Source organism: Sus scrofa, chromosome 9, assembly GCF_054392235.1.
Source record: "Sus scrofa isolate SSC_HxYL_T2T_F1_AM1 chromosome 9, Sscrofa_HxYL_maternal_Yorkshire_Landrace_v2.0, whole genome shotgun sequence".
Classification (NCBI taxonomy): Eukaryota; Metazoa; Chordata; class Mammalia; order Artiodactyla; family Suidae; genus Sus; species Sus scrofa.
The window spans coordinates 117978804-118006496 of record NC_139391.1 but is presented as its reverse complement, the minus strand read 5'-3'; the positions used below and the strand labels follow the sequence as shown (position 1 = coordinate 118006496).

The window sequence follows — 27693 nt, the reverse complement described above, 5'->3', positions numbered from 1 at the left end:
TAGTTTATATGGAAAGTCTTTCATTTACTAAATGGAAACAAGGAAAAATATCACTGTAGACTTGAATTCAAATTCTGAGTGCATTAATACCTAACGATGGAAATTTGGGCAGATCACCGACTACAGCTTTGAACTACCTTGTTCTTATCTGATAAAAAGGGGATATGGGAAAATTTTTCAGCATCAATTAACTATACCAATTATCAGAGCTAAGGAAAAGCAACTAGGAAAAAAAGAACAGTTACATTTCAATATATCATAGTAAAACTGAGGAAGATCAAAGAAAAACAAAGTCTAAAGGGTAGATAATGACAGATTATAAACAACCAATAAGAATTGGTTTGATTGTGGATTCATCAACAGCAACAACAGAAAAGTCCTTAAGAGTATGGACGAAAGTTAAAATAAGTTTTTATTATATACGTAGCTAAACGGTTCATCAAGGTGGTAGACAAAGAAGATGTTTTTTGATAGAAAACTCTTTTATTCATTGTATCCCTCCTCACTGATAGGACCTGGGTTTAGTTGGGGTGACTATGTCCCTATATTCAAAAATTTCACATCCCAGTCTCCTGCACAACTAGGTTGATATTTGATAGTTCTGAGAACTGAGGGAAGATTGCATGCAGGAAAGATCTCTGGAAATGCTGGGAATCACTGATGCCTTATTTTCCAGTGATGTGGGCTGTCCCCCTTCCTCTCTCCCTTTTTTTTTTTTCCCCTTCTGATGCTGAATGGGGAACACAGTGGCTGGAGCTGCACCAGATATCTTATATCTTGAGGCAAAGGCTGAGAAAATCATAGAAACTTTGCCCTCTAACTATTTAACTCTATACTGGGTTATCTGAAGGGACGGGGGGTGTTTTTTTTTGTTTGTTTTTTGTTTTTTTTTAATATATATTTTTTTATTTTCCCACTGTACAGCAAGGGGGTCAGGTTATCCTTACATGTATACATTACAATTACATTTTTTCCCCCACCCTTTCTTCTGTTGCAACATGAGTATCTAGACATAGTTCTCAATGCTATTCAGCAGGATCTCCTTGTAAATCTATTCTAAGTTGTGTCTGATAAGCCCAAGCTCACTAGAAATGAAATTGAAGAGGTCATAAAATCACTCCCTACAAATAGAAGTCCAGGACCAGATGGCTTCACAGGTGTTTTTTAAAGCTACTATTTCAGTTACTCCTAATACAACAAATCGTATTTGTTACAGATGAAGAAGAAAAAAACTTGATTACTAAGAAAAAGGTGACTGTCTATAGAAAACTCAAGTCACATTTTTAGAAACAAAAAGTTCAGCAATACATTAATACAATATACTAAAGGCAACTGTATGTCTATACACTACCAATGAACTCAGAAAATCTAAATTTTTAATGGTGTACCTTACTATAGCAACACAAAGTATAAGGTTTCTAGAGATACATCTTTTACAAGATGTGCAGAATCTTATGGGCAAAATTTTTTAATTATCAAAAGCAATTTAAAAGTTCTAATTAAAAGGAGAGACAAATTATGTTTCTGGACAGGAAGACTCAGTGTCATACAGAAATTCTCTTTCCAAATTGTTCTAGTCTCCCCAAAAGTAATCTGTAAATTAAACATAATTCCAATAAAGGTTCCAACGGACTTGTTTGTGTGACACTTGTCAAGCTAATGCCGAAGTTTATGAAGAAGAAGAAAAGAAAAAGCCAGGAATAGCCATGAAAATCTTGAGGAAGAAGATTGGTAAATTTAAATTGGCACATTTCAGTATTTACTATAAAGCTATGTAATTAAGGCAGTGCGGTATCAGGAAGAAGAATGTAAGCCAAAGGAATAGACCAGAGACCCAAGAAACATACACATGAATATAAATACTTATGGTATATCATGAATCACTGGGAAAAGGATGATAAATGATGCTAGGGCAATTGGTTATCAGCAAGAAAAAAAAATTAGATTCCTAACTCATATCATACACAAGAATCAATTTCAGGTGAAAGAAACGGCATAAAAAAACCCCCTTAATACTAAAATGTGAGAACATCTTTACAACCACAGGGAATAGAAAGATGATTTATGACCCATAAATTATAAATCTTAAAGAAAAATATGGATAAACTTTAGTACCTTTAATTTAATATCCTCTCTGTGTACAAAAATGCCATAAACAAATGGAAGAGGTAAAACAGAGCCAGGAAGAAGACCATTAGGGTCTGAAGAGCTTCTAAGAATTAATAAGAAACACCTAATCCAGTGGTGAAAAGGGGAAAAGAAAGTAGCGATTCACGAAAGAGGAAACCTGTATGGCTAATAATGACAAAAAGATGCTTTCCCTCACCAGCAATCCGAGACCACAATGAAGTGTCATTGACACTTATCAGACTGGCAAAAATGATTAAATCTGACAATCCCAGGAACGGGGTGAGGATGGAGAACATGGGAACTCTCATACACTGTGATGAGTGTACACAGGTAAGACACTATCAGAGCCATGTGGCATGTCTAGTAAAGGTGAGGATGCAACTGCCTGTGATGCAGCTATTTTACTCCCACATATGTACAGCCTAGAGAAAGTCTTGTTCTCAGACACACATCACATTGCTATGAACTAAAATACTGTAATATACATGGTTTCAACAATACTGGTAAAGATTCACATCTGAGTGATGGGAACGACCATAGGTAGTCGCTTTAAAGATAGACTGTGATGTGAGGTAACCACAAATTGAAACAGATGAATCAGACTATGGCATCATATTTGAGAATGGGTGTAGATGGGGAGATTACCAGCTTCAAGACCACTTAACGAAGATTCTGACACACTTCCTTATGAGGACTTGCTTATCTCCTTCACCCAAGATTTGAGCAACCCCTGACTAAGTTATTGCATCTCATCATATTTGAGAATGTGGCATCATATTTGAGAATGGGTGTAGATGGGGACTGTGGCATCATATTTGAGAATGGGTGTAGATGGGGAGATTACCAGCTTCAAGACCACTTAACGAAGATTCTGACACACTTCCTTATGAGGACTTGCTTATCTCCTTCACCCAAGATTTGAGCAACCCCTGACTAAGTTATTGCATCTCCTTTCTCCTCCTCTAGGCCCATCCCTGTCCTGCCACTTTGTGGGCATGACAGACAAACTGACACTAAGCTCAGGGCTATGCTTTCACAATGACACCGAGTGTGAAAAATGCAGTGTCTGTGAAAAAAACCCATCCACTTCTCTTCAAGCCATCCAGGCATCATTTCACAGTTATCTTTACTATTTTGTAATGAGGTAGTATCACTCATCAGAAGACCCCATTCAGGGAGTTCCCACTGTGGCTCGGGGGTTAAGAACCCAACTAGTAACCATGAGAATGCAGGTTCAATCCCTGGTCTCACTCAGTAGGTTGGGGATCTGGTGTTGCCATGAACTGTGGTGTAGGTCACAGACCAGACATGGTTCCGATCTGGTGTTGCTGTGGCTGTAGTGCAGGCCGGCAGTTGTGGCTCAGATTCAACCCCAGCCCAAAAACGTTCATATGCCCCAGGTGTGGCCCAAAAAACAACAAAAAAGAAGTCCCCATGCATTAGCCCTTTACTACAAACTACTTATGAAACACTCTCTGTCCCAACTCTATTGCTTTTCACACACCGTGAAGTTGCTACTACTTATTTTCACAAAATTGTAGACAAAAAAGTAACACTTTTAAAAGTCAGAGTAATCTGTAAGTCATAGTATACAGTATTACAGCAGGACAGAAACATTATCACAGATAGGAATATAAAAAGCCACATAATTAATGCCCAAGATCCTTTCCCAGAATAAACATTATTATTCAGATACTGCATGATATCACTTATATGTGGAGCCTAAAAAATATGACCAATTAGTTCATAGAACAAAAAGGAAGCTGACTCACAGATACAGAGACTAAACCAGTGGTTACCAGTGAGCAGTGGGGGTGGGGCGGGGGGGCATTACAGGATTGGGGGTGGGAGGTAAAAACTACTGTGTATAAGGCAAGCTATAAGGACATATTATACAACACGGGGGAATATGGATAATATGTTACAATAACAGTAAGTGGAATGTAACCTTTAAAAATTGTATTACAAATTTAAAAAACAAATTAAAATCAGAGAAAAATGAATTAGGACATGTATGTAACTGTGGCACACAGGGGATCCAAGGATGTTCTACAGCGCACAGAAGATTCTCCTCTACTCTGTGCCTCTTGCGCACTCCTATAAGATAAAGGAAGCTACAGCCCTCGTGTTGCTGCTGTGCAGCGCTCTGCAAGTATTGGCCATAGCCCTAGAAAGCGAGGTCACTACTAAATTCAGGAGGATGTTCACCGCTGTCTGGATTGGGTCCTCGGAAGGAATGGGAACTCCAGGGTAAAACAATTGTTCTCAGCTGGAAATGTTTTCCATAAAGTTTCTAACAGGCATTCGTGTTGGTTTCAGCTAACCAGCTTCAAAGGCTGTCACAGACTTCTGTATGCTGGCGGAGATGTATTCTTCCCATCCTTTCAAATTCTGATGAGCTCTCCAGACATTTGCTTCAAAATATCTCTAGTTTTTCCTAATTGTTTCAGAAGTGGCTCATATAAGGACCTTTTAAAATATCTTTTTATCTTCCATGTATTTATTTCTTGAAATATTTATTACCTTGTGGGAACCTGAAAGTTTTCACATATTATGCAAGAATGACATGGCCCCATATTTTACTTTTTATAACCTTAGAGGTATTGGTCAATCAGGAGATAATTCCTTGGATATTCAATCAACACATTTTGACTAAATCACTGTTATTTCTTAGAGATCAGGACTGACTCACTTCACCATGCCTGATGGTTTCTTTTGGAATCAGCATTCATTTCATGAAGAGATCCACTTAATTTTTTTTGTTCTTTTCAAACCAGGCAGTTTCAGTATGACTAGTACCTAATACAGTACATAGATACTGGAAAACTTTTTAAAATTTAGTAAGAACTGCTAATCTTATAAAATCTCCAGCATGTGCTATAAAAAGAAGTCTATAGAAAAGCTACTTCTTTGGAAAAGTAAAGTAGGTTTTAAGCATACAAAATCATGAAGAAGGCTTGGCAAAGAGGTCTCAGATATGACACCAAAAGTGTGATCAATAAAAGGAAAAACTGGACTTCATTAAATTAACTTAATGAATATAGTTAATTAAATTTCAGAAAATGAAAAAATAAGCCTAAGACTCTGAGAAATTATTTTCAAATCATACATCTCATAAAATGCTTTTATCTAGAATATATGAAGGAATCTTACAACTCAACATAAAAAGAGATAACCCAATTTTAAAATATGCAGAAGATGTAAATAGACATTATTCCAAAGAAATTGCACAGATGGCCCATAAGCACATAAAAAGATGTTTGATACCATTAATCATCAGGAAAAAGCAAATAAAAAGCACAATGAAATACCAGCTCATAATCACTAGGATAATAATAATAATAACAATAATAATAGAAAGATAATAACAAGTGTTGGTGAAGATGTAGAGAAATTGGAACCCTCAGATATCACTGGAGGGAATGCAAAATAGCTGCTTTGAAAAACAGTCTGGTAGTTACTTGAAAGGTTAAACATGGAGTTCCCATATGACTTAGCAATTCCACTTCTAATTATTTATCAAAGAGAATTTTTTCAAAAAGAAAGAACAGAAAGAAACCATTTGTGCAAGGGCTCTACTTACTGAGGTTCCACTTCAGGCCTGTTGTTGTAACCCGACTGCATGGCTCTCCAACAGGAATAAGGCCGCACCAATCACCTTCCATTCCAGTATCTACATGCAATTTGTGTTTTCCCTGAAGGAGAGAAGAAATGATCATTAAGATGGGGGAGAGAAAGGAAGGCACATTAATGTGACTTGAAGACCAGGTATTGTCCTAGGAACTTGGCGTGATTTATGATACTTATTCCTAACAACAAACGCATGTATTATGTACTGAATAATCCTAGGAACTTTCACTGGACTTAATCCTTGCAACAGTTTTACAAGGTAGCTTATTGTTAATTATTATTTTTCCTTATCAGAAAATTGAAGTTTGCAGAGATTAAACGTGTCCAGGACCACATATAACAGGGGGAGAATCAGGCTTCCTATTTATACCTGCCAATTCCAAATGCTAAATGGTTTCTACGTGCTGAAGGTGTAGACTAAATGATACAGAATTATAGGGTCTTAATCAAATACCTGAGAGTAAATACAACATTGCTTCCTAACTAAAATCTCTGCTTTTTATCTGAGATCTAGGCTTCCAACCTTTAGAATTCAAGGTCAACCCTACTCATGGCTAACTTGTTTCCTACACCCACAGATGCTCTAGGGGATGAGAAGTATCTCTACCAGGAGAGTAAATGCCCTGAACCAAGTATGATTCTTCTCTTTTGATTATGAACACTGATACAATTTGCCATGTTTTCAAATTGTGAGTTTACAAGACCATTAAAGTTAAATGTAATGCTCAACCAAGGCTACAATGTTTACTTTCCAATAAAACCCTTAGGAATTCTTTTCCCACAAATTAATGGTTTTCCATTCTAACCTCATTCATTATCAGTGGGGTACATGGTCTTTGTAGAAAGATTCTTTAGTCCTTGTGAGAAAATATCAAGACATGCATGCATTCAATAATAGAATTACAAAAGTATTTTTCATAATTCAAATAACTCTAGAGGAATAAGCTTCAAAAGATATTCTTGATTTTAATAAAATATTGTTTTAAGGTGTAATTAACATAAGACATATTACCAGACTAAGGAAACCTAGGTTTCCTTGTACAGTCATTTTACTTTTTTGCAACTATGCCTTTTGCATTATATGTTGTAAGTTTCTGAGAACTTATTCTACTGTATACAGCCCTCAATATATATGAGTGGACTTTGCCTTTTGTCAAAAGATTGCTTTTATTAGGAAAACAATTCCCTAGATTACCTGTGAGTCTTATATTTAACACAAGTTCACTCAGACATTTACTACCTGTTTATTACGTGCGTGTGGATATATGTGTGTGTGTGCGTGGAAGACAAAGCACAAGGAAGCAGGGAAAGATGACCGATCAGAGAGCTGATCAGGAGTGGGGAGTGGAGGGCAGTGCGTACACACACATACATATACATGCAATTAGAAGGGCTTAAATACATTCAAACGCAAAGAAGATTTTTAAAGAAAATATAAAACATGTCTGAATGTGGTGTCCATCACTGGAGGAAAAGATAAGCGACACGCGTAGATACATACCAAGCGATGGCTTAGATGCACACAGAAATGCGGATAGATTGAAAACACCGTGCGTTGTGATGGAGTTCGCATCATGGTTTAGTGGTTAATGAACCTGACTAGCATCCATGAGACTGCAGGTTCTATCCCTGGCCTTGCTCAGTGGGTTAAGGATCCTGCATTGTGGTGGGTGTGATGTAGGCCGGGGGCCACAGCTCTGATTGGGCCCCTAGCCTGGGAACCTCAATATGTCACAAGTGCGAACCTAAAAAGACAAAAAAAATAAAAAAAGAAAGAAAGAAAACACAATGCATTGTGAAAACATCACGCATAGGAGGAAAGAGAATCATGACTACCTACAGAACCCATCCATACAAATTAAAATAAATGCAAATATAATAAGACAGTTTTTCTAATAACAAAGGTAAAAATTGGGTTTAAATATATTTAAACTTTAAATATAAATATTTAAAGTTTAAATATACTTAAAATCTTTAAATATATTTGTGTGTGTGTGCGCACACACACACACACACACACACACACACACACACTGTGTTTGCCTAATAGGAATTGACATACGGGTAACAGGGAAAAAATGGATCAGTCAATGAGGATTCTTGCCTGGACTGGAGGTGATAATGTCCTAGGAACCTATGAGCATAACTGACTCGACAATGAAATCTCATATAAATAAAACAAGAAATATATTTTTTAGACATGAAAAGATAAAAGATTTATAAATTCTTAAACTCTTCTGAAGGAAAAAATAGACAAAATAATCTAAAGAGGAAAAACTGAAATATGGCCATGAAAAAAATGTCAGGAATGAAAAATTAATCTCATTCCTGAATAATCATCTTTGGTGCTTTTCTTCTAATTTAGAAGCATAAAAACCAGATTATAGTCAAGAAATTTTCTACATATTTCAATGTGAAAAGTAATGCTATGATTGACAGAAGGCACAAGGAAATGAGTAAAGTGCAGTGGTCCTTATTTTCTCACCATTTTACATCATACTAGAATCTGGAAACAGAGCCTAACGTTGCACATTATTTAAAAGGGGGATTTTAAAATTGCTCCTGGCTTGAGTTATTGGTAATATAGGTAACATGCCCAAGTGGCAGCAATGGACTGAGGAATGAGATCTTAAATAGCTCTGTTCTTCCGCCTAATATTACTCATTCATGAGCCGCCAAGCTAACATCACAGATAAGTTATTAACATAGCTGTATACTTGAAAACTGTGACCAGTACATGGACGACAAAGCACAAGGAAGTGGGGAAAGATGACAGATCAGAGAGCCGATCAGGAGTGGAGAGTGGAGAGCAGTGCATAAGAAAGGGGCTCCCTGAGGAAGGAAGGATGCTTGCGTGGCAACCGAAGCTGGATGGTTGGAGCAGAGGAGATTTTTAGGGCGGTGGAGCTAGTCTGTGTGACACTGTGATGGTGGATATGTGACACGATGCATTTGTCAAAACCCACAGTGTATATAATGCAAGGAGTGAACTCTAATTGTGGACTTTCATTAATAATGCATCAATAGTGGTTCATCATTTGCAACAAATATACCACACTAATGCAAGATAATAGGGGAAACTGCAAGCAGGAGAGGAGGAATATGGGAACTCTGTCTCATCTGCTCATTTTCTGTAAATGTAAAACTGATCTAAAAATAAAGGGTATTAATTTTTTTTTAAGTCTTTCAATGACCTTCAGTTTCTCATCCCTTAAGTGGGACTAACAGCAGTGTGCTGGTAGGTTTGAAACTGGTGCCAGCTAGATGAGAGGTTACATAAAATGGGAAACACAGAAGCTTCTCAGTTATCTTCACCATCTTGCTCTGCTTCTTTTCACATAAAAGGTGGGGGGGATAGGGTTTGTTCGTTTATTTAAGCCATGAGCCACCACCTTTCTTTGTAGGTAATTTTTCTCTAGGTTGAGACTGAACAGCTTGCCACACAAATTCTGAACTTTGTTTCTCCCTACTACTCTCCATTATAGAAATGATTCTCTCTGAAGGTAAAGATAATACCAATTACTATTCACAGATGCCAAACATAACAGACTTTAACAAATCTGGAAAGCAGGAACAAAGCTTCCTTTATAATCAAAAGAGTTAATGACACAGAGAGAAAGTATTGTAGATATTCTGATTTCCTTAGACTTGCTTTGGCTTTAGCAGTGAAGGAATAGGAACAATGGTGACTTTTCAACACTGGCAGATCCCAGCTTGACAAGGGCTGTACTGCCAAGGTCCTCATCACAAAGTGCAGCACATCAGAGGGGCTGCAGGTGACCCAGAGCCTCCTAGGCACTGGGTAGCAGATACGGACAAAGAAGGTCAGGGATGCACACCTGGCCCAGATGGCTCTACCTGTTTCTGGTAATGTGTCTCTGACAAAGAGATCTGTGACTTCATTTCTTATCAAACAAAGATTCACATGTCCTTGGATTGTCTCATTTTCAGTGTGTGCCATTAATTTCCATCTTTAATTGAAGACTTTCCTCCCTCTGGTTGTAGCCTGCTTAATATTTTGGTAGTGGTCAGCCGAACATATCACCATGTTTGGTTCTCTGACTAACTAGAGTCAAGAATGATAAAGGAAGTAAGGGGTGATTTCTCAATTCATGGATATTAACTCCCTGCTCAGAAGATTTTTCAACTTTTATAATGCAAAGGAAACAACACATATACATGTTAAGTTTTATTATCCCAGGGAGAGGGTGGCTGTTACAAAATCCACTGATTTAAATGACACAGTGGTAAGCTTTCTTTTCCAGCCTTGCTATATATTCATTGCCTTCCTCATTATTTTAAGATTCAACAGACCTTGAAATTTTCAATCTGGGAATAAATTAGTTTGTGGACCTAAGAAGTCACAGATAGGTCTTAGCCTACAATCAATTAACATTTTTCCTTCTTGTTCCAAAAAAGTGTTCATTAGCCACATGTGAATGGGCTTTGTGTTTACAAATTCGCAAATTTAGCCTGGTATGCTTAACAGAAAACAATATTATGCTTTTCTCCTGTATTTTCAAGTCTATGTGACACTTTTACAGTGAACAACAAAAGGAATTTTTGTTCATTCCTCAGATTTCTCAATTCAAAATATATGCTGGCCTATGTGGGATGTGACATAGGCAGGCATGTAGCCTGACAGTAAAGAACTTCCCCAAAGATTTATGCCATTACTGGAGATCAGAGGCACATGAACTAATCATTGACTTCCATCTACTCTCATGAATCACTGCATGGCTTCCTGTTCTGAGCTAAGATAACTCTTTGAAGTCAAAGGCAGTTCTATATGCTAAAGATGGAACAAAAATCAATCAGGGTCAGTTTGGTTTTCCAACCATGGTTACTTTTAACCTATTAGCAACCTCAATAAGGGATGAAATTGTTAAGTCATTGAAAGGCAACAAAAATGTGGCTTGGCTCCTATGCTGGAAATCATACTTATGAGCATGCAAAGGACAGGCAGCATCAACAGTTCCTTGTCCCTAGGCTGTAATGCCAAGCTAGAGTGAAATACACACAAGTGGACGCCTAAGGAAGGGATAAGAAATCACTGTCCTTTTGACTGTCTTATACCTCCTCCTTGAAAATGACAAGGACATGAGTAAGAGAAAAGGTGTGGCTCACCCTAGATTGCGTGTGGGTTTTTTAGTTTGTTTTTGTTTGTTTGTTTTTTTAGGGCTGCACCCACAGCATGTGGAAGTTCCAGGCTAGGGGTTGAATCAGAGCTGCAGCTGCCGACCCACTCCATAGCAACGCCAGATCTGAGCTGCGTCTGCAACCTATACCATAGCTCACGGCAACACTGGATATTTAACCCACTGAGCAAGGCCAGGGATCGAACCCAAGGCCTCATGGACACTAGTCGAGTTTGTAACCGCTGAGCTACAACGGGAACCCCATAGATTGTGCTTTTGCAAAAGTAGCAAACACTGAGGCATCTGAATCCTGTTTATATCTCTAAGTCCTTAAATCCAATAATGACACCAAGTTTTAAGCTAAAATATCATAGTGTGGGGCTCACAAAATACATAGCACTTTAATAAGATCATTCACAAAGCAACTCAATATGGGAAGAACACAAATGTCCCTTCTACTTAGTGGAAAAGATACAAGGAACAGATGCTGATGCTAGTTTATAAAGTGGATAACTCTTCGTCCCAATGCTGATAATGCTGAACTCACACCCTGTGGCTAACTGCAGCTAAACTTCTTGACATGCAGTTAGACCCAGAATATATGAATGGCATATTGCTCTGCACTGATAAAACACAAGGCTAACCTCTGCTAGCTCATCTGTTGTTAGTTTGTCCAAGTCCTTAAAAAATATATCAGCTAACACCACAGGAATTTAAACTGCCTGCAGGAAAGAATAATGAAAGAAGTCAATAAAGGATCTCACCTGGATTTACCAGGAGGAGACTTACCTCTCCCACATAAAAGCAGACTTTCGTGCTGATACATTTTCAGACTTTGACTAATCACATGACTGAAAGTAGTCACAAGAGAAATGGTCTTACCAGTGAACTTGTAGTTATAAAATCTCACAGCTAGAGGACTTGTATTTTTACTTTTATTTTGTTTCACAAACATAGAACTCAAAACCCAAGTGTGCTGGATTAAAATTATTTATTTATCATTGATTGATTGCATTTCCCTTGAAAATGCATTAATGCCCTATCTACAGATAGCTTTTAAGTTTCACATCATGTCGGAACCACATTTTCCAAAGTTTATTCCACGAAACACTCTCACAGGGCCAGATAAGATTAGAACGATTTCTTTTTAGTTTCCCTTTTTGGAAGCCATAATACACATGAGCATGCCGGGCCAGGTTGTCTTGAAGCAAAAAACCCTATTTACCTGAATGAGTGCTTCCCAAACTTTCTGGACTACAGATCCTCTACTTGCCTCTTAAAATAACACCTCTTAATTACCTGCGGAATTTGCATTTCACGAAATCCACCTAAGAAAATAGTGATTTGGAATACTAATGTTGCACACAAACTATTAATTTTGCATCAAAAACTATGATTTGGTGTTTAACATCTCCATGTCTGAAACATCTCGATGATATGTTGGGAAATTAATAACCTCCATATAATTTTTGTTTTGGAAATGATTTAGTAACCTGAGGATGGGATCATGTGTATTTTGACAGGAGGTAGTTTTACTCTCTGATTAAAAGGTTAATGACAATACTCCATACATGTTTATCCAAGAGAAAACCTTCTGAATGCTCATTAAGCTAGTTTATTTTAAAGTCAAAAACATTTATGAAATACCCACTATTGTCAGAGACAGTAAAATGCTATGACAGACTAGTTTCCTCATTAACCCTCAACACTACACTATTTCAAAATAAAATGATGAAATCGATGTTCATCGTTCCTTACCTAGCACTTCAGTACTGATGCTTTTTTACAATGTTTTCTATCCTATCTTTGCGCTTCCCTCTTATTACAGTCAGAGAAAATAATCCGTGAGTGTGCTCATACTAAATTGTCAGAAACCTCCTCTCTGCTCCTCCAAAAGATATGGGCGTTTTACACAATGACTTCTAAAGACAATACTTATCCCAGAACCAAGCATTTCTAACAGTGGAAACTGGACAGGTTACACCAAAAGATATGTTTTGAGTCAAAGAGTGAACACAGAGTTTTCAAATACCTTCAGATAAATGCTACTCTACTTAACGAGTGGTATGATCAGGATATCCACATGTTCCTGTCTATTCTTAGGCTGTTTCTCCATCCTTAACCGAGAGAAGCTTCAAAGCAAAGGTCGAACACTACCTTTTTCTGCAGGCTCCTTCTATGGTCCAGTTAACACAGACCACACTTGCTTCAAATGGCTACAATCTTTAATTATTTATACTATAAAACAGAGCATTTTGTTACCATATTGCATCTCTCAAATGGGTTCATATTACATAGCCTTAAAAAAGAAGAAAATTTCTTTCTTTTTTTTCTTTTTTTGTCTTTTCTAGGGCTGCACCAGCAGCATATGGAGGTTCCCAGGCTAGGGTCTAATTGGAGATGTAGCCACCAGCCTATGCCAGAGCCACAGCAACACAGGATCCGAGCCTCATCTTTGACCTACACCACAGCTCACAGCAATGCCGGATCCTTAACCCACTGAGTGAGGCCAGGGATTGAACCTGCAACCTCATGGTTCCTAGTTGGATTCGTTAACCACTGAGCCACGACGGTAACTCTCAAAAGCGAATAAAATTTCTTTGAAGGCAAAACTTGGCCTTTCATTGCTGATGGATTTACAGCAAAGGAGAAGGAATATATTAACTGTCTAATAAATATCTAATGGTTTAGAGCAAGAGGAAAAACTATTGCTAAAAGAGTTAATCTTTACCAAAATTAGAGTTGATGAGGAAGGGCCTAGTTGAACTGAAAGATCTCGATACAGGCACCTAGACAGAATTCTTTGTGTAGATAATGTCTGCTTAACTGGATGCTGAGATAAACCACACACAACCAACAATTATGAATACCCCAACAATAGTTTTCAAAATATACTTCAAAGTGTATGCAGAGTACACATTTTAGGTTTGTATGTAAGATGAGCATGACAATACCAGTTCACTGAGTTATTTTGAGGACTAAATGAGAATATGTGTAAGGTGCCAAGAACAGGGCTTCAAATGTTCCTATTATAAATACTGATTTACTTGCTGCTCTCCCACTAACGAGTCCTCCAAGTTTCATTGGAATGTAAGTTTTCTTTCCACTTCTCTATGCTCTTTATTTTAAAAAATCTAGTCACTTTGTCCCAGTAATATTTAAGGAAAAAAGACTAATATGAAATAGCAGGATGGGAGAAAGAGAATTTTTTCTGTAATCATTTTTATGTTTAACTTTATAGGACATTAAGATATCTTAAAGAGAAGAGTCATATCTCCATTTGCTATACAAAAGTTTTCAGTAAACTTTTTTTTTTTTTTTTTTTTTGCTTTTTTTCAGGGTTGCACCTGCCACATATGGATGTTCCCAGGCTAGGGGTCAAATTGGAGTTACAGCTGCTAGCCTACACCACTGGCACAGCAATGTGGGGTCCAAGCCACATCTGCAACCTACACCACAGCTTATGGCAACTGAGCGAGGCCAGGGACTGAACCTGCATCTTCATGGATACTGGTCAGGTTCATTACTGCTGAGCCACAATGGGAACTCCCAATAAACTATTTTTTAAGTGTTACCCTATTCTGAAATAATCCTTCTAATAATAGCACATCTTCCCAGTTTTGTTCATCAATTTTAGAAAAGTTTGAAGAACTCCTGCTGAGGTCTCATAGTTCATCATCATATGCAAAATGTAACTCTTTTTTTTTTTTTTTTTGTCTTTTGTCTTTTTTGTTGTTGTTGTTGTTGCTATTTCTTGGGCCGCTCCCGCGGCATATGGAGGTTCCCAGGCTAGGGGTTGAATCGGAGCTGTAGCCACTGGCCTACGCCAGAGCCACAGCAACGCGGGATCTGAGCCGCGTCTGCAACCTACACCACAGCTCACGGCAATGCCGGACCCTTAACCCACTGAGCAAGGGCAGGGACCGAACCTGCAACCTCATGGTTCCTAGTCGGATTCGTTAACCACTGCGCCACGACGGGAACTCCCAAAATGTAACTCTTAAAGTTAATTCTTGAAATTCTTGATTTGAACTCAGCCTAGTCCTAAGGGAACTCAATATTCTTTTTCTTCAATGCAAGCAATTGATTTAAATAAAATTCAATTCAGACTCTAAATTCACTGAACTTATTTTTTCAGAATTGGTAAAGAGTTGATGGGAACGCTAACACTGCAAGATGTATTTCTGGTACATATATACAATGGAATATTACTCAGCCATAAAAAGAATTAAATAATGCCATTTGCAGCAACATGGATGGACCGAGAAACTATCACACTAAGTGAAATAGTCACTTAGACAAAGAGAAAGACAAACTTAGGAAATTATACAAATGGAATTATTTACAAAATAGAAAAAGACTTACAGACTTCAAAAGCAAACTTATGGTTACCAAAGGAGACAGGTGGAGAGGAAGGTATAGACTGGGAGTTGGGGATTGGCATATGCGCACTGAGGCATGTGAAATGACTGGCCATTGGGGACCTGCTGTAAAGCACAGGGAACTCTACCCAATATTTTATGATAACGTATATGGGAAAAGAATCTGAAAAAGAATGGATATCTATGGATGTATATGTATAACTGAATCACTTTATTGTATAGCAGAAATTATTACAATATTGTAAATCAACTAAAGGTTTATCAAACTTTAAAAAAGAAAAGAAAGATGTATTTCAACCGTCCTCCTTGTATTCTTAGCTACTCCAGCTCTCCTTCTGTCTGCTGAGTCCCATGCAACAGACGACCAGCTCCCCACAATTATTCCAAGCACATCCTCCTGTACCTGACCCCTCCTTTATGTCGGATTCATTAACTCCCCACCCTATGCACCTCTCTTTTCTGCTACCCCAGAGACTTCAAGTCACTAGGACTGCTAGGGGTGGGGAGGGTAACTGTGAGGTGGTTTGACAGTAGAGAGACATACTGGATGATACTATTCATTATCCTATGTAACTACACTGCAGGAAGTGTGCTGCTTGCTGAGATGCAGTATGGCTGATATTCAGCATGTTTAACTGAGCTGAGGGGTCTTGTCTTGTTTTGTTTTGTTTTCCACTCATGCTCACAATGCTCACGGGATATTGTTAGTGCTCCCGACAAAGGGGAGAGAAAAAGACAACTTTGCAATCATTTATTTATTTCAAGCCCCAGCACGACTATCAAACTTTATTCACTGGAAGAAATAATGAGAAAGTGCCAAAGAAAAAGAGAAGTGAGTAACAAGTTTTGCATATCTGCTCCGACCTTATATTCTTCTGGGCACTGTAATTCTCATAACAACCTGGACTGGTAGAGTTACTACTAAGATAGAGACTGTGGACTCAGTACAGTCATTAATTTGCTTGAGGTCACTCAACTAGTAACTAGGAGATGTGGGATCTCAAACTAAGTATGCTGTGATTTTAACGTCTACTTCATTGTACTACAACATCATGTCCTTCTCAGCTTCCTTCTATCTTCAAAAGCCCATCAGACCATTTCATTCCTTTGCTTTCCTTCCCTTTCTTGCTCACTATCTTGTTCACTATAGTCAATCAACAAGTTAAGCTTTTGCATGACCTTGTCCAAAGGTCCAAATAATAAATACTTGTGCAGGAAGTGAATTAATAAGGCTATCTTCTTTGACATCACCTACTGTCTTCAGCATCTCCCATTCTATTTACACATTTTTTCCAGGGACTGAACATAAGGTGGGTGCTGATGAGGATATGTGGGACGTTCATTCATGTTTTTAAAACATACTTACAAGGTCTTCCAGGAGTTCACAAAGAATGGTTAAAGCAAAATCAATGACTGGGCTAAGATTAAGAAAATTAACATTTAAAGTATTTGTTAAAAGATTTGCCTATTTTTTGTTAAGAAAAGAAAGGACAGTTTTGCTCCTCCCTTAGATCCTATAAATATGTATTAGAGGCAGTTGGGTTGAACAGTCAGATGGTACAAGTTCCAAGACTTAGTCTGTGCATCCCTTCTTTCATTGTGCTTCTTTCCCAAAGCCTTCCATGAACCTGCAGCTTGGGCTACTGTGCCTCTAAGTTCTTCAGCACATTGTTTCAAGTCTAATAACCTTCCTGAGGAGAAATACCTCAAGGAACAAAACCACATCTCATTAATTTTTACACCTCTTGGACACACAGCAGGAATACAATAAATATTTATCAAAGTGGGGACACCAAGTTCAATTGTTCTCATTTAACTACTCTCAACCTCCGATTCATGTGCCAGCAACCACCTTGCTAACCCACTTCTTTGTTCTTCTTTATATTAAGATTCCTAGAAATGGTTGCCTAAATTCACTGTCTCCAATTCTCTCCTCCAGTTCTCTTAGATTCATTCCAATAAGCCTTTGCTTAAATAACCTCTTTTCCAAATTGGCTTTCATCAAGACTACCAGTGACTTCCAAATTGCTAAATGCAGCAGTCAATTATCAGTAGAATTTGCCATGGGTTATCACCCACTCCTCCTTGATATATTATCTGTACTTTGCTTCCAGAACAGCACACTCTCTTGGTTTTCCTGTTCACCCACACTGCCCTTTGTTCTCTTTCTCTCTTCCTCCTCTCTCCAAATCCTGAAGCTGGATCACCTCAGGGCTCAGCTCCTCAGTCTCAGTCAGATTCTCCTCTCTAATTGTCCTACCTGCATGTCCTCTGAGAGCTTGATCATCCAGAGCTTGGCAAACCCCACATTTGTATCTCTAGCCTAGACTTCTCTTTAACTCTGCTCCTGAACATACTGCCTATTGAACACATCCTGATCTTTTGCCTCAAACCCACCCGCACACAGCTTGTGATCAAGTGGATATCTAGTCTCTCCTTCCAACTGCTCAGGTAGAAAGTTTTTCTTCTTTTTTTCAAACCCCTGAGGAAATCTATATATAAATCCTATTTATGCTATATTCTAAATATCCATATCCCTATTGCTTCTCACAAATACTTCCACTACGACCCTCTCCACGTCACCATGGCAAGATCTCCCCTGGTCTCGCCAGAGTCAATTCAGCTGCCAGTGCCTCTTTAAAAATAAGTCAGACCCACTGACCCCACTCCCCAAGAGAAATACTCCCGGCATTCTGAAAGCTTTCCCTTTCCCTCTTCTAGCCCCTGAGAACTCTGGCTAGACTTCTAGATTCTGTCCATGGAGTGAGACTGAAAGAAACGCTGTCGTTAGGAAAGAATTCTTGTTTTGAGCTAGCCTGAGGAAGTCTGCTCTATGTACAGCACTGTGATTAAAGACAGGGGTGCTGAGGAAAGACTTCATGGATGTGAATCCCTTTCACCATGTTTGCATTTTGTTTTCCTCATCCATGGAACCAGAATAAAAGGACTGTTGGGAGGATTAAATGACTTAATCGGTGCGGTACTTATAACAGTGTCTGCCGCAGCATAAATGTTAAATTCTTTACTATTATTTTTATCCTTCAAAAGGACTAAAATGGGCAAGAAAACAATGTGTTACTTTTCATTTTAGATGATTTACCTGCCTCTCCTTTTTCATGTCAAGAATGTTAGGATAATTTTACCTTCTGAAAGCAATCTGAAAAGCACTCCATAATATATGAAATATTATGTGTTGGTACAGTTTTGAAAAACAAAACCCTTCAAATTATATAGATCACAATGTTAATTGTGACAGCAGTCTTATTTTAGTACGTCTTACCTATGAAGCAAGAGTCTTTAACATGAGAAAGGTAAAAGTGCTGATTTTCGGAGGGCTTAGGTTTTGATATCTTGAGGTAATATTACGGTAATACTCTGAGGTAATATTACGGTAAGAAATATCGTGCCTTAATGCAGCTCAGATTCATAGTTTTGTGTTATAATGATTTTTATCAAAGTGGCACAATTAAGCAACTAGATGTGACACAGTGGGTTTGATGTGTGTCACTGGTATCACAGCAGCTGGTGTTTGTCTCCAGTCAAGTGTGTGGCAGGATGATCACAGTCACACTCACCTCACAACTGAACTACCTAGTCTCTCCCCCTCCCCTAGTCCTACAAGTGTATGTGCGCATGTGTGTCCAGTCCTCTCTTACACTTTGCCCTGGTGTTTATGTCCTTGCCTAGTGATGCCCCACATTGATAAGGGCTAACCTGGCCCACGTGGAGGGGAGCAGAGCTGCTCCCTGCCCTTCACCACAGTCACCACCACCACCACCACTGTGCCAGCTGTGGGACGGAGCCACATATGTGACTGATACCAGGAGCACTCAACGAGCACTCCACTTCCTGAGGTGAAGCTTAAAGCATCCAAAACAGCCCAAATTCCAGATCTGCAGAGAAATTCTGAGGCATCATACATGTTTATTATTGTTCCATGATACCAAGTTTTGTGGTGACATGTTACACAGCCATAGGTAACTACAAATCTCGTTCTTTCCAGATGCCTTTGTCTGCATTGCTCTCTGGATGCTCGCCACTTTTTTTCTCATTTCCTGTGCACTTTCTCCTTCTTTAAGTGTCCCTAAAACAGCACAACAGATGAGTGTGTGTGTGTATTATATATGTATATGTGTATATATTGACCTTTGTTCAAAAGAATCTATGGATCTCTTTTAAAGTATGGAAAGTTTTATTTTTCTTTTTTTCTAATAAGAAAAAACCAGCTTTTCTTTGTACCCTTTGCTGTAGGTTATCTGGACAAATTTTTCTCTTATCTTTATTCTTTCTTAAACTGTCACCTTGGAAAAGGTATGGGTACTATTAGAGGAAAAAGAGTCCACAACAATCAATAAATTGTTAATAAAATTAAGATAGATGATACAATCACAAAAAGACATATTTTATGCTTCATTATGCTGCACTTATCTAAATTCACTATACTGTTAGGTAACCATTAAAAAAGACCATATGAAATCAAGAATGAGCCATGGTTCGTAATGAATTTGGTGTAATGGGGGAAGGCTTAAAAACATTGTGTATTAACTATCTCACCTCCTATCCAAAAGTCACTTACTTAATTTCATATAAATAAATAATAAAGTATGGCCGAATAGTTATTTTTAATTTAATTTAGATACTATAAAGTTTCCACAATTGGACCCTGTAATTCCAGACATATTTTAGGAGCAAACACACAAAAGGCTGCTCCCTGTCTTCTCTGCCTTATTTTTTCTCCTCTTCTAATTTTTTTTATACAATAAAAAAAATTCTGTTTTAGTTCTGCTGGTACCAATTTATGGTATCCTAGAAACTCCACAATGATGGAAAAGAACAGGTACTCACAACAAAGCAGAATTACCAACATATTTATGGTCCTATCATTTGACAGGGAAGGTCAAAGCTTCTCAGAGTTTATTCATAACCCTGCACCAAGCTTTCAATTCTTTGAAAATTGCTCCTTGATACCCGGCTTCCCTGAAATCACAGAGAGTGGCAGCTACTCTCTTAAGGCATAAATCAGATTCTAAATAACTGATAGCATTTTTTTCTTCTAGACCTGGACAAGAAAAGCACTGCATTTTCATTGCTGAATGCAGGCACTTAGAAAAAAACGAAAACAAAAACACTGCACTGAGGTTGTTTTCAGGGTTTAATTTCTGAAGTCATCTGTAAAAAAACTGTCTATGGGATTATAAAAAATAAAGGTTCTGCTCTTGAATGTCCCTGTCATTTTCATATCCTCTCCTCTTTCATTCTCCAAATCCAAACTCAATATACTATCGAATACTTCACGACTGTATATCATGATTAATCCTGTCATCACTTTGTCGTTCTATACTTAAAATGTGCAAAATGTGTGATTTTGGCATACTGTAAGCAAGTGACACAAAGGCAAGTGAAATAAATAGATATATGTACATATAATTTATTGACTTAGGAAAAAAAGTAAAACTAAAGGGAGACATATAATTAAAAAAGGCAGGACAAAATATTTTTAATTTTTTTCTATAATATATCAGTAATTCTTTGTTGCAGGGAACACTGGGAATTAGGTCATGGGGAGACTTTAATAAGCAGTAATTATTTTGTGAACATTTGGCATTTTAACATCTCAGTCATAGTAGTTGTCCATTTCTTCTGAGATATAGTGATGCACCTGGTCAAGGGTACAAAAAATAGTTGAAAACTCCAGATCTTCAATCAGCTGGCATGTTTTTTGTTTGTTTGTTTGTTTGTCTTTTTAGGGCCACACACGCAGTATATGGAGGTTCCCAGGCTGGGGTCAAATCGGAGCTGTAGCTGCTGGCCTACACCACAGCCACAGCAATACAGGATCCAAGCCGCATCTATGACCTACATCACAGCTCATACCAATGCCAGATCTTTAACCCACTGAGGGAGCTCCTATGTCCTCATGGATACTAGTCAGGTTCATTAACTGCTGAGCCACATTGGGAACCCCAGCCATGACAGAAACTCCATAGGCGTGGTTTTTAATTGAAGTTACCTCTTCCTACTTATCCATGAAAATAATTAAGTGCTGTTTTTTCCATTTAGTTGATAATCTCAATAAAAATTAACATGATCCTATTAAGGACTATAAGAGAAGACTGGCTATCAATCCCAGTCGTCGTATTTTAGCTTGTACTTAACACTGTGTTGGCAACAGTGCTAAGAGAGTCAGCAATACTGTAGTGAGAATTATCATGGACTTGTGGGTCTTACTACCTGGGATCAAGAGCTGCCCTGCCGCCTACGGGCCGTAGGACTTTGGACAATTACATTAATCTCTGTCTCAGTTTCCTCACTTGCAAAACCAAGGTCATGATATTACCTAACATCACAGAGTTGTTGTCAAGGTTGAATCAAGTAGTACATATAAAGAGCTTAGAGCAGAATGTAAGATTTTAATAAATAATACAGTTTTTTAATAAAACTTAGCTATTCCATCCTCATTAAGTGTCATGGCAAGTTAAAAAAATGACTGAAGTAGGTTTAACGTGTGAATGATGTGTTTATGTGAAGAAAGGGGCCCTGGTGTTTTTATTTTTAATTATCCTCTACTTTTGCTGGATAAGCTAATAGAGAAAATGAGAGGCAGAAGACAGGTCACAACTTCCACGCAGTGCCTCTTCCATGAAATACATTCATCTAACTTCACCCCTATCTACATACATTACCCCTGTTCCACCTTAACCCCCATACTAAGGCCAGTTTATACAGCCATGTGATGTCACTCTCCCAGTATCCCAAGGCTTCAGTGAAAACACAGGCCAAAAAAAGTGGGTAGAGAGCCTACTGCATGAAAGAAAAACCAGTACAACCAAATCATTATGTGTCTTAAAAAAATGCCACAATTTTACTGTTTTTCGTTTTTGTTTTTTTAACATCCTAGCCCAGCCAGAGATCCCACCATTCATAGCACTGCTTTGTTTGGATAGATTATCTATCCTAGTAGTAGTAAAAATCTGAATCCTTATCTTCTGATACATGCTGAACACGTTAATTGGTATAAGAAGTTATTGGGAAGAGGTGACAATTTTGTGGCAATTTTTGATTCTCAATGAATTTTAATATTACTCACATAAGTAATACTTTCTTTAGAATGCTACTTTGTAGATACTAATGAGTAAATAATTTTTTTTAAAACTCCCACTCCTTTCTCTCCAAACCCAAACTTACATACTCAAATACAATGAATTTTTAAAAATCAGGATAATTCTACTCTAGAAGTCAGCATGGTGTGGTGGAGGAAGGGCACAGGACAGTGTAGAGGGAGCACAGAAGGACAGCAAATGCAATGTTTATAACCTCTGACAAATCCTGTTCTCCAGGCCTACCTGAATATGATAAAGTTCTCCCCATCTGCCCTTTGTGATTGAACGTGTTAGCGAAAGTACCACATGCCTGATATATTCTTCTGGTGTTTCTCACTGAATAGGAAACGTTTAGATTAGTCCAGTTTTAAAATAAGAGGATATGTAAAAGCAAACAGCATCACAAAGTTAGTAGTGATGGGTGAAATGTGAAAAATCTAGGGCAAAACAGAATATAAGGCTTCTGTACATCACGGGGACTCAAACTTCTGCGCCAGGAGGAGCTGCTAAAATTGAGATGTGTCAAGATTTATCATTTCAGAGCTTGAGTCCACGCTATGGCAAGTCTTCTAAGCACTTAAAACCTAAATGAATATGGAGTGGATAATGAGATTTTTTTCCTCTAAAAGTATGCCTGATGAATGATGCTTGAAAGTACCACCAGTCATTTTTATGAGTGCTCAGCACAGCAATATAAGGAACATTTTTTTCCCCTGTACTTAAAAGATTTTCTTTGTTTTGGCTTCTTAAGGATGGTCATATCCCTTGTTGGAAGAAATATCACCTCTATAAACTTAAACAGCTAAAATGATATACTTTCTCCCTAAATAATAAAAATCAACTATGAGTATATTTTAAGACATAAAACCATAGATTTGTGTTAATGATTGTACATCCTAATTAGAATTTTAGTATTATTTACAACAACCAAAAGGATTCTATTTAAAATATATGTATATGTGATAATGAATTGGTTATGGTTTAAGAAAAAATAAATGACAGATTTACATACATTTGTATATAACAGAAATAACTCTTGTATTTGATAAAAATAAAAAGCACACACACACAAAAAAACAAATAAATATTGTAAAAGAAAAAGAAAACCCAGTCAAGGAGGACTCTAGAATTAAGGAATTTTGTGAGGCTTAAGAAAGAGGAAAAAAGGGAGTTCCAGTTGTGGTCAGCACGAACAAACCCAACTAGTATCCACGAGGACTGGGGTTTGCTTCCTGGCCCCACTCAGTGGGTTAAGGATCCGGCATTGTCATGAGCTGCAGTGTAGATCGCAGACCTAGCTCAGATCTGGCATTAATGTGGCAGTGGTGTAGGCTGGCAGCTACAGCTCCAATTCTACCCCTAGCCTGGGAACTTCCATATGTCATGGGTGTGGCCCTAAAAAACAAAACAAACAAAAAAAAAAAAAACAAAAAAAAAAAAAAAAGAAAAAAAAAAAAAGAAAAAAAGTACATTAGTATTATTATTTGATTGAAATTTTTATTTCTGTTGTTTGCAAGCCCAGAAGTTGCTGAAAACAGACTTTGGACATCACAAATCAGACAATAATAATAGTGTCTTTTTTCTATTTTAAAAAGCATTCGATAATTAAGATTTTTGCTTTTAAAAATAATAATCTTGAAGTAAAAATTATTACCATGTTAAAAAAAGATTCATATTTGCATACTCATGGGAATTTTCATCTCAAGGAAGATTGTCCTGAAATTACAGTATTCAATACTTGATAACCAAATCCCAAGAACATATTATAGATTTACATCAAAACTATCTATTTTCACATTCAATTTTAACATGAAAGTCACCTTGAGTTATTTTTTAGAGTCTAAATGTGAAATGGAGAAATATTATCATTTATAAGGTGAATAGTAAATGTTCTATGAAATATATCCAAAGAGTCCTTGAAACAAGTTAGAACTGTACATTTCCTTAGGAAACCATGACTCTACAAAGATGCAATAGTTTGGATAATACAAAAATAAAATTATGATCAAAACTGCACATCTAACAGAAAAATAGTAGGATACAATTTAAAGTACCTTCAATTCCAATTTCTTAAATAAAAATTTTCTCAGTAACTTTAAACAACAAAGCTCTACATTTCAAAATAAAAATTAAAAAAAAGAAAAGAAAATCTGTAAGGGATAACAAAAACTATTAGAATATTAAGATGAGAAAAATCTCATGTTTATTCCAGACTCACATATCCACCTGCCTGTTCAAGACTACTTTAAGGTTCAATGAGCATCTCTAACCTAACAGAACCAAAAGGAGCTCCCATCCTTATCCCCATTCTCAGTCCATCCTCTTCTTCTCTCAGTTTTAAGCATGTCAGTAAATGGTACCACCACTGACTAAGCCAAAAACTAAACTGATTATTCTAGTCAACAAAGGGCATAATGAATAAAGCTAATAGATAGATGATGTAATGACAAAAGACATTTTGTAAATGTTCAAAACTGACAGAGGATTTACCTGTAAAATATATAAGAAATACACGCAAATCAGCAATAAAAAACTTGAAAGTAACCCAACAGAAAAATTATTAAAGATGAACAAGTATATGAAGAGATGCTCAGAATTACTAGTAATTACAGGAATGTAAATGAACACAATGAGCTATCATTTGATTCCTATATACTTTATATCCAGAAATTTGGATAATGTCAAATGGTGGGGATATAGGGATGATTATCCACAGACACACACACACACACACACACACACACACACACACCCTCAAACACTGCTGGCTTAGTAAAACCATTCTAGAAGGCAATCCAGCACTAGTTACATAAAGTAAATATATATCTTATGATCTGGAAATTCCTTTTTCTACCTATATATATATATATATGTCATTGAAAAGCTCACACAGGTCCATAAGGGCATATATGTGAGACTATTCATCGTGAAATTATTAGTAGTGATGTAGCCGGGTGGAGTTTGGAAGAAATCTAGCATCCAGCACTCAGAGAATGGATGGGCAAATATACCAGATATACAACACTTAATCCTATGAAAAAAATTAAAAGGAAAAGAGTCGATGTATACAGCAACACATATAGATCTTAAAAATGCAATGCTGAGTAAAAAAGACAGTAAGAAAAGATGAGGGATGCATAAAAGCACATTGCTAAGCAAAACAAGCCAGTCTAAAAAGACTATGTATTGTATGACTTCAACTCTATGACATTTAGGAAAGGGGAATAGTACAGAGAGAGTAAAAAGATGAGTGGTTTCCATGGGTAGTGGGGAAGGTGGAAAGTGATGAGCAGGTGAAGCTTAGGGGATGCTTAGGGTGGTAACACCGTACTGCACACAGGGTATTATAGTGGTGGACACAAAACAGGACCGGTTTGTCAAAACCTATAGAAACTTACAATACAAAGAATGGCTATATTTTATCATATACAAAATTAAAAAAATCATTTAGGAGGATCAGGGGATTCAGGGGCTAAATACAGACTGTGACAGGAGAACCTAACTGTGCTATGAATATATGGAATAGCCTCAATAGAGAGAAAAGGAAACTGGTGCTGACCTAAGTACTTTGGAAGTGAGTCTGTAAAACTAATGGCAAAAGAAACAGCATAGAAGTATTGTCCTCTAGGTGTAACCACTATGGAGAGCAGTATGGAGCTTCCTTAAAAAATTAAAAATAGAACTACCAGCAATCCCACTCCTGGGCATATATCTGGAGAAAACTGTAATTCAAAAAGATAATACACCCCAATGTACACTGAAGCACTATTTACAAAAGCCAAGACTTTTGGAAGCAACCTAAATGTCCACCGACAGAGGACTGGGAGTTCCCATCATGGCTCAGCAGCTAACAACTAGCATCCATGAGGATGTGTGTTCAACCCCTGGCCGCGCTCAGTGGGCTAATGATCCGGCATCACCACAAGCTGTGGTGTAGGTTGCAGACGCGGCTCCGATCCCATGTTGCTGTGGCTTTGGCGTAGGGCAGTGGCTACAGATCCGATTTGACCCCCAGCCTGGGAACCTCCATATGCTGCGGGTGGAGCCGTAAAAAAGATAAAAAAAAAAAAAAAAAAGACAGAGGAATAGATAAAGAAGATGTGGTACATATATACAGTATAATATTACTTAGCCATAAAAAAGAATGAAATAGTGTCACTTGCAGCAACATGGATGGATCCAGAAATTATCATACTAAGTGAAGTTAAGTCAGAAAGAGAAAGACAAACACCATATGAGACAATGGTATGTGGACTCTAACAAAAAATGATACAAAAGAACTTATAAAACAGAAATAGACTCAAAGATTTTGAAACAAACTTTATAATTACCAAAGGGGATCTGTGGCGAGAGATAAATTAGTGGTTGGAATTAATACCTACATGTTACTATATATAACAGATGGATAACAAGGACCTACTGTATAGCACAGGGAAATCTACTCAATACTGTGTAATAACCTATAGGGGAAAAAATATGAAAAGGAACAGATACATGTATATGCATAACTAATTTGATTTGCTGTACACCTGAAACTACACAACTTTCTAAGTCAACTATACACCAATAAAATTTATTAAAAAAAAAAAAAAGTACTGTCCTCTAGTTGATAACGTTGTTTCCTACAAGGGTACAAGTTAATAACACTAACACTCCTATACATGTATATTGAAATTAAATAATTAACTAAATGGATGGTGGATGATGGGATTCAGGTTTATCACTGTTGAACTAAAAGGCTACAGCAAGAGAAATAAACGACAGTGATCCATGTGATAATGGACTACAATTGGAAATATCAATAAGAACGCATGTTAAACTTAATATAGATGCAAATGGTTACACATAGAAATATGTATAAATATGGGTATATACACAGGTTAGAATACACATCTATATTTCTTTGATAAGAGGGTCTAAAAAAATTACACCCCAGTAGCAATAAGCATACCTAGCATCCAAACCTTCTCAAGCCATTCTCAAAAAAAAGGGGAACGGAACTCTTTCAAGAAATAGGTGATTTCAAGACTAGGGCAGGAAATTTATATGATAAACTTGGAATACCTTGTGGTATAAAGAAAGGAAGCATGTGTATGCAGATGTGTGTGTACACATATACATACACTAACTTATGGGGCTCTGTCAAAAGAACACGGGAATCACATAAAAGATTTCCCAATGGCCAAAACTGGAACAGTTTAAACAATCAAATGAAGTAGGATTAGAATACAAATCAAAGTATAAAATAAATATTTATGAGCCAAACTGATAAAAATAAATTACCTAATAAATTTTTAAATGGGGTAAAAGAGA

The 27693-nt window shown here is 37.3% G+C and overlaps 1 protein-coding gene across 14 annotated transcripts in view; it reads right to left on the bottom strand.

Moving 5' to 3' along the window:
- Positions 1–27693, bottom strand: part of TPK1 (thiamin pyrophosphokinase 1) — a 372261-nt gene that overhangs the window by 98369 nt on the left and 246199 nt on the right. For all 14 annotated transcript variants that reach the window (XM_084977546.1, XM_084977549.1, XM_084977540.1 and 11 more), the window contains one exon: positions 5714–5825. In XM_084977546.1, coding sequence (XP_084833672.1) covers positions 5714–5825 — 112 coding nt within the window. The remainder of the gene's footprint in view (positions 1–5713; positions 5826–27693) is intronic.